The 12,661-nt window shown below is 41.1% G+C and overlaps 1 protein-coding gene across 4 annotated transcripts in view; it reads right to left on the bottom strand.

Annotated features, from left to right (window-relative positions):
• OSBPL8 (oxysterol binding protein like 8) overlaps positions 1 to 12,661 on the bottom strand; it is a 73,016-nt gene that overhangs the window by 50,691 nt on the left and 9,664 nt on the right. For 2 of the 4 annotated variants that reach the window (XM_081211219.1, XM_081211223.1), the window contains exons 2-3: positions 5,754 to 5,841; positions 1,293 to 1,329 (exon numbers count right to left, since the gene is read on the bottom strand). In XM_081211219.1, coding sequence (XP_081067345.1) covers positions 1,293 to 1,329; positions 5,754 to 5,795 — 79 coding nt within the window. In that variant the 5' untranslated portion in view covers positions 5,796 to 5,841. Of the gene's footprint in view, positions 1 to 1,292; positions 1,330 to 3,153; positions 3,211 to 5,753; positions 5,842 to 9,510; positions 9,562 to 12,661 lie in introns of those variants that run through there. The other 2 variants (XM_081211222.1, XM_081211220.1) reach the window with 2 other exon arrangements.

Raw genomic sequence — 12,661 nt, 5'->3', positions numbered from 1 at the left:
TTGATAGCTGCCTATATATTTTTCATTTATCTCTCCAATATTGGGTTCTAGCAAGAATCCCTGACTGGGTTAGGAACATACTACTGAATCAAGGCCTCTCAGCTGCTTTCTCTTCAAAATAGGAGCAGCAACATTATGCACACTTTTAAAAAAGCTTAAATCAAGTAACACACTGTTTAGCCCCCCCAAAATGTCATGATTCTTTGCATTACACAGTAAGCCAATTAGAGCTTACCAGGACTGCATAGGCTCCTGGAGAGGAGCTCATCCCTCTTTGCTTCTCTCTCTAGTCCTTCTTTATTCCCACACTGCACTGAGCTAATCCACGGTTTGGCTAAGTGTGGTGTTCAAACCTGGGCTCACAGTTAAGCTCTCATCTTGTTAATTTTGAGTTGTAGACAAGAATAAACCCTGGCTACAGTTCATGGCTAGTTAGGAGAGAACTTCACCACACACTTGGGTTTCGGTGGCATGCTAAACATGCGAATAAAAAAGGCTGGAAGAAGCAAAGCATCTGTGACCCACAGCCATAGTTCGGCTTACTGGGTCATGTGAACTAAGCCAATGAAATTTTCTTCAGAACTATTGCATTATTCACATGCAAACTTATGCAGATTTAAAGCAAAACTCAGATGATTAATTGAGTAAGATTTCCTTCATCAAGCAACAGCACTGCTATAATAAAATCAGAATACTGAGATATAACCCCACAAGAGAACCTTAGTAAATTTAAATAATTAAATAAAAAATAGCTAATCAAATATAGCTAAAGATATTTAAGACAGCAAGTCAATATGGAACAACACAATTCTGTGCTTTATCTATTTGCAAGATCTTTTATCTGTTTACTATCACATGGATGGCTACTAGCTTCCACTTTGCTATTAAAACAGGGAGATTATCGCCAACAGAACAAGGTTACTAGTCACTATAGTACAGACTAAATTATACTCTAATCAACAGCCATATATATGTGTTCCATTTTGAGAATGATTTAAATTTAGTTTTCCAACTTTAAAAAAAACCTAAGGCCCCATCTATTTTCACATTCTTGTTTATTTTCTTAAGGCACAGCAGACTTAAGCTTGTGCGCATGTACACACACATGTGCTTGCACACAAATGAACAGTTTCTGTAGTTCAGCTATTCCACCTCCCTCTGCTACTTTGTGTCTGATCATTCATTAAAAGCTCGGCACTTGACAGTGTCTAGTGGAAGAACCTAATCATGTCACGATCTGGGAATGTGATAATATAGCTCTTCACATGTTGTAGCAGAAATCATTTACTTACTTGAGGATCCCTGGCAGTCTTTGATCTCATCATGATGCTTGAGGTGACGTGCAATTGAGTACGCAGAACAGCAGACAAAAGCAGCAAGGCCAAAAATGGAGAGGGAGAATATAGCAGAGGAGGCAGCCACAATTAAAGGCAAGAGAGAGAAAGGGAAACAGCATGTTAGTTTGAAACTAAAAATAAAAAATGCACATCATTCCTGATTAATTTTCTTAAGAACAACACAGCACCAAAAAAACAAGAGAAAACAAAACAAGTGTGCTTAGCAACAGGCCATTATTAGCTTTGCTACAGTTAATGAATGACTAATTTCTCCAGAAGTACAAATACTTTTCAAAATTATTTTTCATTTATCCAATCACATAACACACCAACTTCACTGTAAAAGGGATGCCTTTTACAATAAAGGAAGTTTAACTTTCATTCAATCTATTAATAGTAGAAAGTAGCTGCAGAACTTATAATCAAGTCTTTACCTTCAGTTGACAACAGCTAACTAAATTATACTGTATAATACTACATCAAATATAGTGAGTTAGAATGGAATCTTGTTCTAATGAGGGAGATGCATACAATATTGTCAAGTATATTATTAAAAATATGGATTACAACTAGGCATAATAGTTTCTTCCAATAGCAAACTGTGGTAGCTGAATGAATATCAATTTGGAAGCAAAACAGGGTAACCCAAAAAATGGGGGGTGAAGTGGGGGAGTAGTCCATAGGCAGCCTTGGGGAAGTGGGTGAGAAAAACGTTTGATGAATAATATGAAGGTTAAAAAATACTCCCTTCCTTCAACTACAGTGAGACAAGTCAACATTAGGCAAAGTGAGGCAACTGCTCCAAGCAGCAGTACCACCACCACCACCAAATGTCCTTTCTGTGCAACTCCCATTTCCATTTGTTGCTACACAACCTCTCCTGGGTATACCTCTAAACCGGCATGTTGTCTTAGCATGATGAAGAATGCAACCTGAACATCATGAGAAGATTCCCATTTCCATTCAGCTAGAGCTCTGAATAGAACTCCTCTTATAGACGGGATATTCTACAAGCCTTTGGGTTCACACTTAAATGATATAAAATTACATACTGATACAATTATACAATATTCTTTGTTATTATTAAGCATTGTTTTAAAATTGCACCATGCATTTAAATTATTTAAAACCTGACAGGCACAAACCACTACTAATAGTACATCAAAACTGTTAGCAAGAGTTGCTGTAAATGGCTGTCAGTCTAAGCAGAGGAAGAGCTGCTTGGCCTTCATTTTCGCCTCTCCTCCCCTTGATCAAACATGTCTCCCCCAGCTGCTTTTCCACTGGGAGGGGGAGTAGAGTACAGGGGTAGGGGGAGTTCTTCCTTAGGGAAGAAAATTAGCTGTGGGAGATTTTGAACAATACATTCTGAAGGGAGGGTAGTGTAGTCTTTCTTCCATGGTTACTTTTAATATAAAAAGAAACACAGACCATCACACACGTCTCTTATGGCCCTTACAGATATGGGAAAGCCAGAAACACATGTGTCTAACAGTTCTTTGTCATTCAGCACTTTAGTGGAGAAAGAAAAAAAATCATGATAAAATCAGAAATGTATGATTTTTAAAATAGCATCCTTCTGGAGGTGTTCTTTTGTTAAAAGTGAAAGATCTGCTATGTAGTCTAAACTTGATTCGTACCTACCTTAATAAGCAACTGTCTATATAGTTGCATGACTGAATATTTACATGTTCTTTGAAGCAACCAATGAACATCACTATGACATGAATGTTAATTACTATAATAATAATAATAATATTCAGTATGCATCTGAAATTCATTATGCTTAAACTATGGTGTTAACTAAAAACCTTACCTCGAATCTATTAAAATACTTCCTTCTCTGTTTAAAGATTCCTGTCTGTTATCTCTACTAAAGGAAAAGAAAATGTACCATATTAAATCAAGTTGGTGGGGTGGGGTGGGGGGCTAGCATAGCTCAGTGGTAGACTGTGTACTTTGGTCCTAGGATCAATCCCTAAAACCTCCAGAGAGGGATGAGAAACATCTCTATCTGGAAAGCTATTGTCAGTCAGTGCAGACAACAGTGAGCTAGATCAGGGGTAGCCTTCCAGCTGTTGGTGAGGGCTTGGGGGAGTGGGGAGTTGTAGTTCAACATCTAAAGGACACCACACTGGTTACTCCTGAGCTATGTGGTTCTTAGTCAGGCTGTATAAGGCAGCTCCCCATGTTTGAAAAACATGGGGAATGGATCATGACCCACTCTGAAGTGGGTTAAACTAGCAACACTTTTGCTAAGAAAAGTAGGAAGATCTGCACACAGTCAAAAATAAAAATAACAATCAGGACTGTGTCCCATATTGCAGATAAAAGGTTATAAGCAAGTTCAGTAACTGAAAAGTTTGAAAAACAACTCGCTACAAGAGAACTTTTGCCTTGCATTGGCGGTAACAATTAAACAATGTTCAAGATTATGGAATATGTTTGCGCTGATAATGTTATGGAGCCACTTTGGGACTGTTTGAAGTTAGCATAACACATCTGAGAGCAATGCTACACATTTTAACGGACTTTTATTTTACAGTTATGGATTTAAATAATAATAATGGTAAGTCAAACTGTCATGAAACAATAGATCAAGTGTTCCAAATCAACTAGAATAATCACTTGCTAAATGAATGTCTTCCAAGCTCATTGTGAAAACTACATGTCATCTCTCATGCAACGCTTTGAAGGAAAGAGGAGGAGAAAGACAGAAATAGCATCTTAAGCATAAATGACTCAGATGAGTCTTACAATGGAGCAACTATATTATCAGTACTTACATGATAAAATAGAGCAGAGGATAAACTAGCCACTAAGACCTCCACAAGCCTGTACAACTGAGCAAATGCCAACAAGAGAAGCACTGAAATGGGAAAGCTGAGTGAAGCAGATAAAAGCTGATCGTCCAAGATTATTGTAATGGCCAGTATGTAAATATTTCAGCACTGCATAGCTAATTACTTTCAAGGAGCTCCTAAGCAACAGGCTAACACACAAGTCTACTGAGATCTGCTACTGCTATATTGTACTCGTGGAAAAAATCCCTATATATACTGTACTGCCTCAAACTAATTAAAAGAGCTAAACTACAATTTGACATATAAAAATCACAGTTCATATTATGTAGGAAATAAGCTAGAATTTAGTTTTTCAAACTCTCACAATGTAGCAGTTTACTTGTTGAATATAACAATTTATATAGAAGAAAAGGACTTTTTCAAAAACTGGGATTCAACATTTTCTATCATGTTGCTTACCTAATTAGAGATTTAGTTATTTCTTTCACTTGTTCATTTAAACATTTTTCTAAATCTCAAGCTGATTCTGGTGAGCCTAGAATACAGGCACATCCATTAGAGACAGGAAAAATGAATAATTTCACTAGTCAATGGCATCTATTTGACTTTGATTTTTTTTGTCCTGGCCACAATATCATTAAATCGAAGCTTGAAATTAAGAAGTATATTCCAATTTGGTTGTGTTATCTCACACTCTTACCTTCCACATAGTTCAGGAAAAGCAGCCCCATTTTCAGAATGGCATTTTGTTTAACACTGAAATCTTCTATGCTTCTTCTATGCTTTTTCTGTTCTAACAATATTCCAAATCTTTGCAAACTACCACATGATGGAAGGCGGTTGCTTTCACAATTCTTTATCTACCACTACCATTTCCTGTTGCAGTTGCTATATATTCTGCTTCTTGTGTAACCCTGTTATTTCTTATTTCCTACCAGGTTCAACATGAGTTTTCTACTGGACCAGTTTAAACCAGCTGTCACCAACCTGGGGCCCTCCAGAAGTTTGGGACTACAGCTCCTGCCAACCCAGCCATGCTGATGAGAGTTTTAGCCCAAGAGATCTGGAGGGCACCAGGTTGGTAGCGGCTGGTTTAAATTAAATCAGAAGTGTGAAAAGGGAAAAAGCAAGCAAACTGCAAGAGTTTATAAAAAGTATATTTGATATTCAATTTGTTGGGAAGTTTTTACATTGTAGACACGCAAGTTATGAAACACTGCAAGGCTCTACTCTATACTTTCTACTAAAATTCAACTGCTTTTGTGGTTTAAATTAGGTACTACCAAAAGAACAAAACCATCAAAGCATTTCCCTCTTTTTTTCTTTTTTGAGGGTAGGGAATTCTTCTGACGATATGTGCTCAAACCTCAAGTAACTCTCTTTTACACACCTTCCCAGTGGGGAAAATTGTTGATGTTTATTGTAAAAGTGAAGGGGCACTCCTATTACCACTTACCTGTGATTAAGTCCCCCTGAACTCAATGGAATTACTTCTGAGTAGACATGTTTAGGATTGCAGTATTAGTTGGTTGTGAAGCTAGATGGCTGTCTGAGGAAATGCCCTTTGTTTAAGATTTAACCATTGCCAGTCACTATGTACAAAATTACTTACCGAAGTTCTATCCGGCTCCCCTTCAAAGCTAGTTGTCTCCATAATGAAGCAGAATTTGTCTTTCACTTAAAGTCCTTCCATTCTGTATCTATCAAGAAAAAACACACCTAAAATTAACTGTGAATATAGGTAACAGATTGCAACTGAACGAATTACCTTTGATGAGTAACACAGCAGGACATATTGTTCACCACCAATACAATTTATTTCTAAAAATAAATAAGAAAGCAGTATTTGTAGATGATATACTGCTGACTTTGTTAGAAAATAAAGAAAAGGTAGATAGGTGAGCAAATTTTGTTCTCCAAAGTATTTACACAATAGCTAACTGGATACAGATCGATATTCAGTAATAGGCTATGTGAAGATTATTTGACTCTCAATTTAAATCAGTAAGTTGATGACAATAAGCTGATGATACAATGAACAAGCTAGAATTGATTTCAGAATTCTTTGCAGTTCAGTGGTTGTCAAAGAGTGTGGCAAGCCACAATGGTGTGGCAGGAGGGGATGGCAAGTGTGGCGGGAAAATTGAAGGACAATCAAAGAAATATTTAATATAGCATATAGTATCAAAATAGTTGTTGTTTTTTAATTTGCAGAATATGGATAGATATCTTTTCAAAATGAGAGCAAGAACATCAAGTGCAGGGCTGCCATACATTTGGGATTCATCCTCCAAAAATAGCGTCCGGGCAGATTTCTCAGAAAGCGATTAAAATGTCCAGGAAAATCTGGGCACATGGCAGCCCTTTTTGGGGGGGTGAATTTCCTAAAAAATAACTCAAAAAAACCTCAGCAATTTTTGTGTCTGGATTTTAACTTTTTGAAATATGGCAACCCTAACCAAGTGATGCTACAAGCTCACATCTCTCATTGAGTTTGTATAAATACTTAAGGTACATATGTAAGAGGCTCATTTATAATTATATTTTGGGAATGATTCATGCTTTATACTTTCTGGGTGTCCCAGGATATTACAAAGTAATTGTGTCCAGTGTTGTAAATCAAGCACTGTTAGGAGCTGTTTCTTTTTGCTTTCCAATGTATTTCTTATCCATAAAAAAGTTGGTGTTGCACGAGCAAATTTTTTTTTCTGAAAGCGTGGCCCAGAGAAAAAAGTTTGAAAACCACTATTGTAGTTGATGTTATTAGCTTTTGGGAAATCATGAAAGGACCTCTCCTCAAGATAGGAGCAAAAACGGGGGGAAACATAGAAAGCTGTTTTAACCATAATTGGTGCACTGGGAAGTTGGGGGTTACAACTGAGGAAGGAAAGGTCAACCCTTCTTCATCTGATGCAACCTCCATGAAAATAACACAGCCCTCCAGCAATTATGTTTTTTTTTAAAAAAGCTAAAGCTCCATGTGGTGTGGTAAGTGAGAGAGAGGATGGGTGAATGGGTGCTGTGGGGGGGGGGGGGGTTGTATGAATGCATGTGTGTGTACAAGAGAGGGAATGACCCCATCGACTTTTTGCATTGGGTGCGTCTAAAACAGGCATGTGGCCCCCAGGCTGAAAAAGGATTCCCATATCTACTGTAACGAATTTGCATATAAATCACTTCTGTTTAAGAAGTTTCGAAGTACCATTTCATCATCATTATCAATGCCAATTAAATTCCCACAATCCTGTATATGCCATCCTCAACAACTGGTCTACAGTATCTGCAGCCATGATGTGAACTGCTTGCAGAAATTGTGGTTCCCACTAAATTCTCTGTACAGTGGTACCCCGCAAGACGAATGCCTCGCAAGACGGAAAACCCGCAAGACGAAAGGGTTTTCTGTTTTGGAGGCGCTTCGCAAGACGAATTTCCCTATGGGCTTGCTTCGCAAGACGAAAGCCCATAGGGAAATCTCCGGGGACCTCTTTTAAATGCTGGCGGTGGGGAGCAAAGCCTTCCCCCCCCCTCCGGCCTTCAGAAGAGGTCCAGGAAGGCCGGCGGGGGCCGAAAGGCTTTGCTCCCCACCGCCAGCATTTTAAAAGCAGTCCGGGATAGCAGGGAAGCGCTTCCCGCTATCGCGGACGGCTTTTGAAGGCAGGCGGGGGGGAGCAAAGACTTTCGTCCCCCGCCCGCCTTCAGAAGAGGTCCTGGACCTCTTCTGAAGGCGGGCGGGGGGCGAAAGTCTTTGCTCCCCCCTGCCTGCCTTCCCGGGAGAGCGGAGAACTGCCTGCCTTCCCGGGAGAGTGGAGAAAGGCAGCGCCTTTCTCCGCTGTCCCAGACGGCTTTTGAAGGCAGGCGGGGGGGAGCAAAGACTTTCCGGGGACCTCTTTTAAAATGCTGGCGGTCGGGAGCAAAGACTTTCGCCCACCGCCGGCCTTCAGAAGAGGTCCTGGACCTCTTCTGAAGGCCGGCGGGGGGCAAAAGTCTTTGCTCCCCCCGCCTGCCTTCCCGGGGCAGCGGAGACTTCTCTGCTGTCCCGGGCGATCTTAAAATGCTGGCGGGCGGCAGCAAAGCCTTCACTGCCGACCCCCAGCATTTTAAAAGCCCCCAGGGCAGCGGAGACTTCTCTGCTGTCCCGGGCGATCTTAAAATGCTGGCGGGCGGCAGCGAAGCCTTCGCTGCCGACCGCCAGCATTTTAAAAGCCCCCGGGGCAGCGGAGACTTCTCTGCTGTCCCGGGCGATCTTAAAATGCTGGCGGGCGGCAGCGAAGCCTTCGCTGCCGACCCCCAGCATTTTAAAAGCCCCCGGGGCAGCGGAGACTTCTCTGCTGTCCCGGGCAATCTTAAAATGCTGACAGGTGGCAGCGAACCCTTCGCTGCCGACCCCCAGCATTTTAAAAGCCCCCGGGGCAGCGGAGCTTTCGCTGCCACCCACCAGCATTTTAAAATCGCCCCGGGACAGCGGAGGCTTTTAAAATGCTGGCGGTCGGCAGCAAAGCCCTCCTGTCCCCGGAGCTTGCGGGGCGGGAGGTGGGGAGAAGGGCTTTTCTTCCCACCGCCAGCCTTCAGAACAGCCTTCTGAAGGCTGGCGGTGGGAAGAAAAGCCCTTGTCCCCCCCCCCAGCCTTCAGAAGAGGTCGGGGGACAGACTGTCCCCGGACCTGGTCTGAAGGCAGTTTCCATTAATTGATTTTCAATGCATTCCTATGGGAAAACGTGCATCGCAAGACGAAAAACTCGCAAGAAGAAAAAACTTGCGGAACGAATTAATTTCGTCTTGCGAGGCACCACTGTATTGAATATAAACAGTACTATCCAATAGTTCTGAAAGCACAACACACAGAAATTTTTTGCCGTTGTACAAGAACTACTGACAGTGACTAGTGCTGGAAAAAGTTTATAAATCCACCCTTCCCCTATAAAAGAAGCCAAAATAATTTTGTTATTGATGTTAGCAACAACAGAAGTGCCATAACAGAAATAAGGTTCTTTAAATCCTTAAGATCAAAGAAGCAAGATGGTAAAAGAAACACATCCCAGGAGGAAATGTTTATTTCATTCTCTCTAATAACACACAAACTTCTAGATAGAGACAGATATCAAAAGCCTGTTTGCATCAATGTATTTGAGCAATGCCAGGACAAAAACAAATCAATAAAAATCTATGCAACTAACAACCTAATCATATGTATATTTACTCTGAAGACATTTACTTCCGAGGTGCCAGTGCACATAGCATTGCAGATCGAGGTCCAGTTGCAGTATAAAGATCCCACTCCAATGAACCACTATTTATCAATTCAGGAACAAGCCTTGTACCTTTCTAGTTATTCCTTTCCACCTCCCATCATACACTCAACATTAAGATACCTGGTTTGTGAAGCCACAGTTTCTTGTGTTGTCTGAACCATGAAACAGTAGTTTTAAGGCTTCCCCCAGATCAAGACCTGAAAGTAGAATCAGATCCTGGTTTGAAATGAGGTGGTTTTTTTGTTGTTCAAACTTCCTAGAAAACTGTGGATTAAAGAAACCAGGAAGATTCCATCAATGGTGGACACACAAAGGGAGAGGGAAGCGTTAGGAAAAATATGTGAACACTATCATTATCAGATGAAGATACTAATGTCTGCACTGGGCCTAAAGAAAACTTCAGCTGAATTTAACTTTTAGAGGTAAGGCCTCATACTTACTGCACAGAACAGGCAAAGCCCTGATTATTTTGTTCCGAACAGCAGTGGAAGCCATGGTAATGTTAGCAACTCCCCCACCCCACCCAGCAATGTGTAAGGCTACAAGTTCATGCATCCATGCATTTTGCTGTAACTCCACCACAGTTCAACCACAGGATCTACCCCCATAGGTTATCTATGTAAAAGAAGAAGGAGGGGGTGAATTTGATACTGCCTTCTGGAATATACCAAATCTACATGGCCACCAAAATGAAATTTGAATTAAAATATACGTACTAAAATAGAATGGCCAAATTTCATGTTATTTCAAAGTTTTAAGTTTAGTCATTTGCTTAGGACACAGGACTTACACATTTGGGGACAGCAAAGCGTAGGGATTCATTGATTTATTCCAGCCTCACATTTAAACCACAAAATCTATACCAAAATATGTATTTTAAAATGTATTTAATCTCAGTGTATGCATTCTAAACATATTTTATTTTAAAACATGCATTTATAAAATATGTTTACACTTTATAAAGCTGAGAACTGTATCGCAATATTTAAAGAAGTGCAAAACCTGAAGATACTTATATTCCAATCAGTGTATTATTCCAGGGGCTGTGATTTAAGTCAATTTGCTTAAAATGTGGGTCAAATGAAGTCTCCACCATCCCCAGCAAAGGACTTCAAAATAGTCACTGCTCGGTCATATAACACATATTTCTTCTCCAATCAGTTACAGAGAGAAGATTCTGCAGGCAAAATTTTTGGCTGTATATTCTAAAAATAAATACAATTCTAAACAATGATACATGTTCTCTTAGCCAAAGATATTTATGCTTAACTTCACTTAGAAATGTAAAATTCAAGTTTATAAATGGGGGGGGGGGACTTATCCAACAGATGGGCATTTACAAGTATTTTCCTCATTCAGCAATTAAGGCTTAAGTGAAAAGAAAATGAAGTAACACCTCCAACGCTTTCAACATGCAACTGCCACCTATTTCTATATACTGTTTATAATTAACGTGCATAATCATTCAGTCCAAAACATGAAAATGCAAATTGTCATATTGTATCTTCAGAAGCAGAGGAACAGATATTTAAATTCTTTCCCTATTCGGGCCAATTCCTAACACCATAGTAAAAACACCTTTTGTCAACCAGAGGTTGCAATATGTAGCAATATGTATTTACTGTGAATCCCATGGCTTACCACGTTTATGAAACTTGCATGGTCATCTTATCCATTTAGCACTACGGAAGTCTGCATAATTACAATGTTTCTCATTCACTCAGATGAGACGTATAAGCTCATTTACACAGAGTAGTTTTCAAGCAAAAGTTGCTTCTCTCTTCACAATCTTCCATTTTTAAAATGTTTTTTACTGAGCTTTTAAACAACAACATACGAAAAACAGAAATCTAAAAATGATATCCAACAGTCTCACATGAAGGAAAGTTACCATAATATAACCTTCCCTGTTACCTGGCAATAATGTTACTTCCCTTTCCTTAAAAATCACAAATTCTGTGTCAAAGTACTCTTGCAGTCCACCTGGTATGAAAAGTTGGGCCAACCTGATATAGTTAATTCAGAAATAAGCAGCCCTAATTTCAGTAAAGAAGACATGGCTGCTTGTTTTTCTCACTACTATAGTTTATTTAAAGTCAGTCCCTTATGGGCTTCAAAATGACCCAAGAAACTACAATGCGCAAGCTTGATTTGAGTGCCGCAAACAAGTTAAATACATGATTAAACATGGTGTCTTTGGAGTCGTACCCCACAAATCCATTCAAACTGTTATAATGGAAGCAGTAACAATGTGAGTAAATGTGGGAAAGTCAGAAAGTAGTTATTTCTGACAAAACTCCTACATTGTGGCTATAGTATGCAGCATAGCTTCATTTTCAACACAACTGCATTTTCAACACAAATAACTGCTGAAGTATTAGATGTTAAAGCTTTTACACTATCACAGATCAAAGTCAGCAATGCTTCATAAATGAGCAATTCAATTTATTACTGTAATTAATGAAAAAAATATTACTGATAAAAAGAAGACTATAAACAGGAACTAGCTTTAAGGAAGATACCGTATTTTTCGCACCATAGGACGCACTTTTTCCCTCCTAAAAAGCAAGGGAAAATGTGTGTGCGTCCTATGGAGCGAATGCAGGGGGGGGAGGCAGGTGGGAAAAGCCCCCAAGAGCCGCACACAAGCTCCGTGCGCTCTTGCGGGCTTTTCCACAGGAGGGAGAAGGGACTGACTGGCCGCATCAGTCCCTTCTCCCACCTCCCAGGAAAGCCAGGAGAAGCCGTGCAGCCCTTTTAAAGTGCGCGCGGCTTCTGCTGGTTTTGCGGGAGGTGGGGGAATCCCCCCACCTCCCAGAGAAGCCAGGAAAGCCCTGCGCAGCGTCTCCCGGCAAGGAGACGCTGCGCGGGGCTAAAGGGGAAGGCAAAACAGCGAGCGGGATCCACCCCGCTCGCTGCCTTGCCTTCTTCCCTAGCCAGGAAAGCCCTGCGCAGCGTCTCCCGGCAAGGAGACGCTGCGCGGGGCTAAAGGGGAAGGCAAAACAGCGAGCGGGATCCACCCCGCTCGCTGCCTTGCCTTCTTCCCTAGCCAGGAAAGCCCTGCGCAGCGTCTCCCGGCAAGGAGACGCTGCGCGGGGCTAAAGGGGAAGGCAAAACAGCGAGCGGGATCCACCCCGCTCGCTGCCTTGCCTTCTTCCCTAGCCAGGAAAGCCCTGCGCAGCGTCTCCCGGCAAGGAGACGCTGCGCGGGGCTAAAGGGGAAGGCAAAACAGCGAGCGGGATCCACTCCGCTCGCTGCCTTGCCTTCTTCC

Source organism: Podarcis bocagei (genome assembly GCF_964188305.1).
Source record: "Podarcis bocagei genome assembly, chromosome: 10".
NCBI lineage: Eukaryota > Metazoa > Chordata > Lepidosauria > Squamata > Lacertidae > Podarcis > Podarcis bocagei.
Note: the sequence above shows the minus strand (reverse complement) of the source record. Positions and strands in the feature narration are given on the sequence as shown.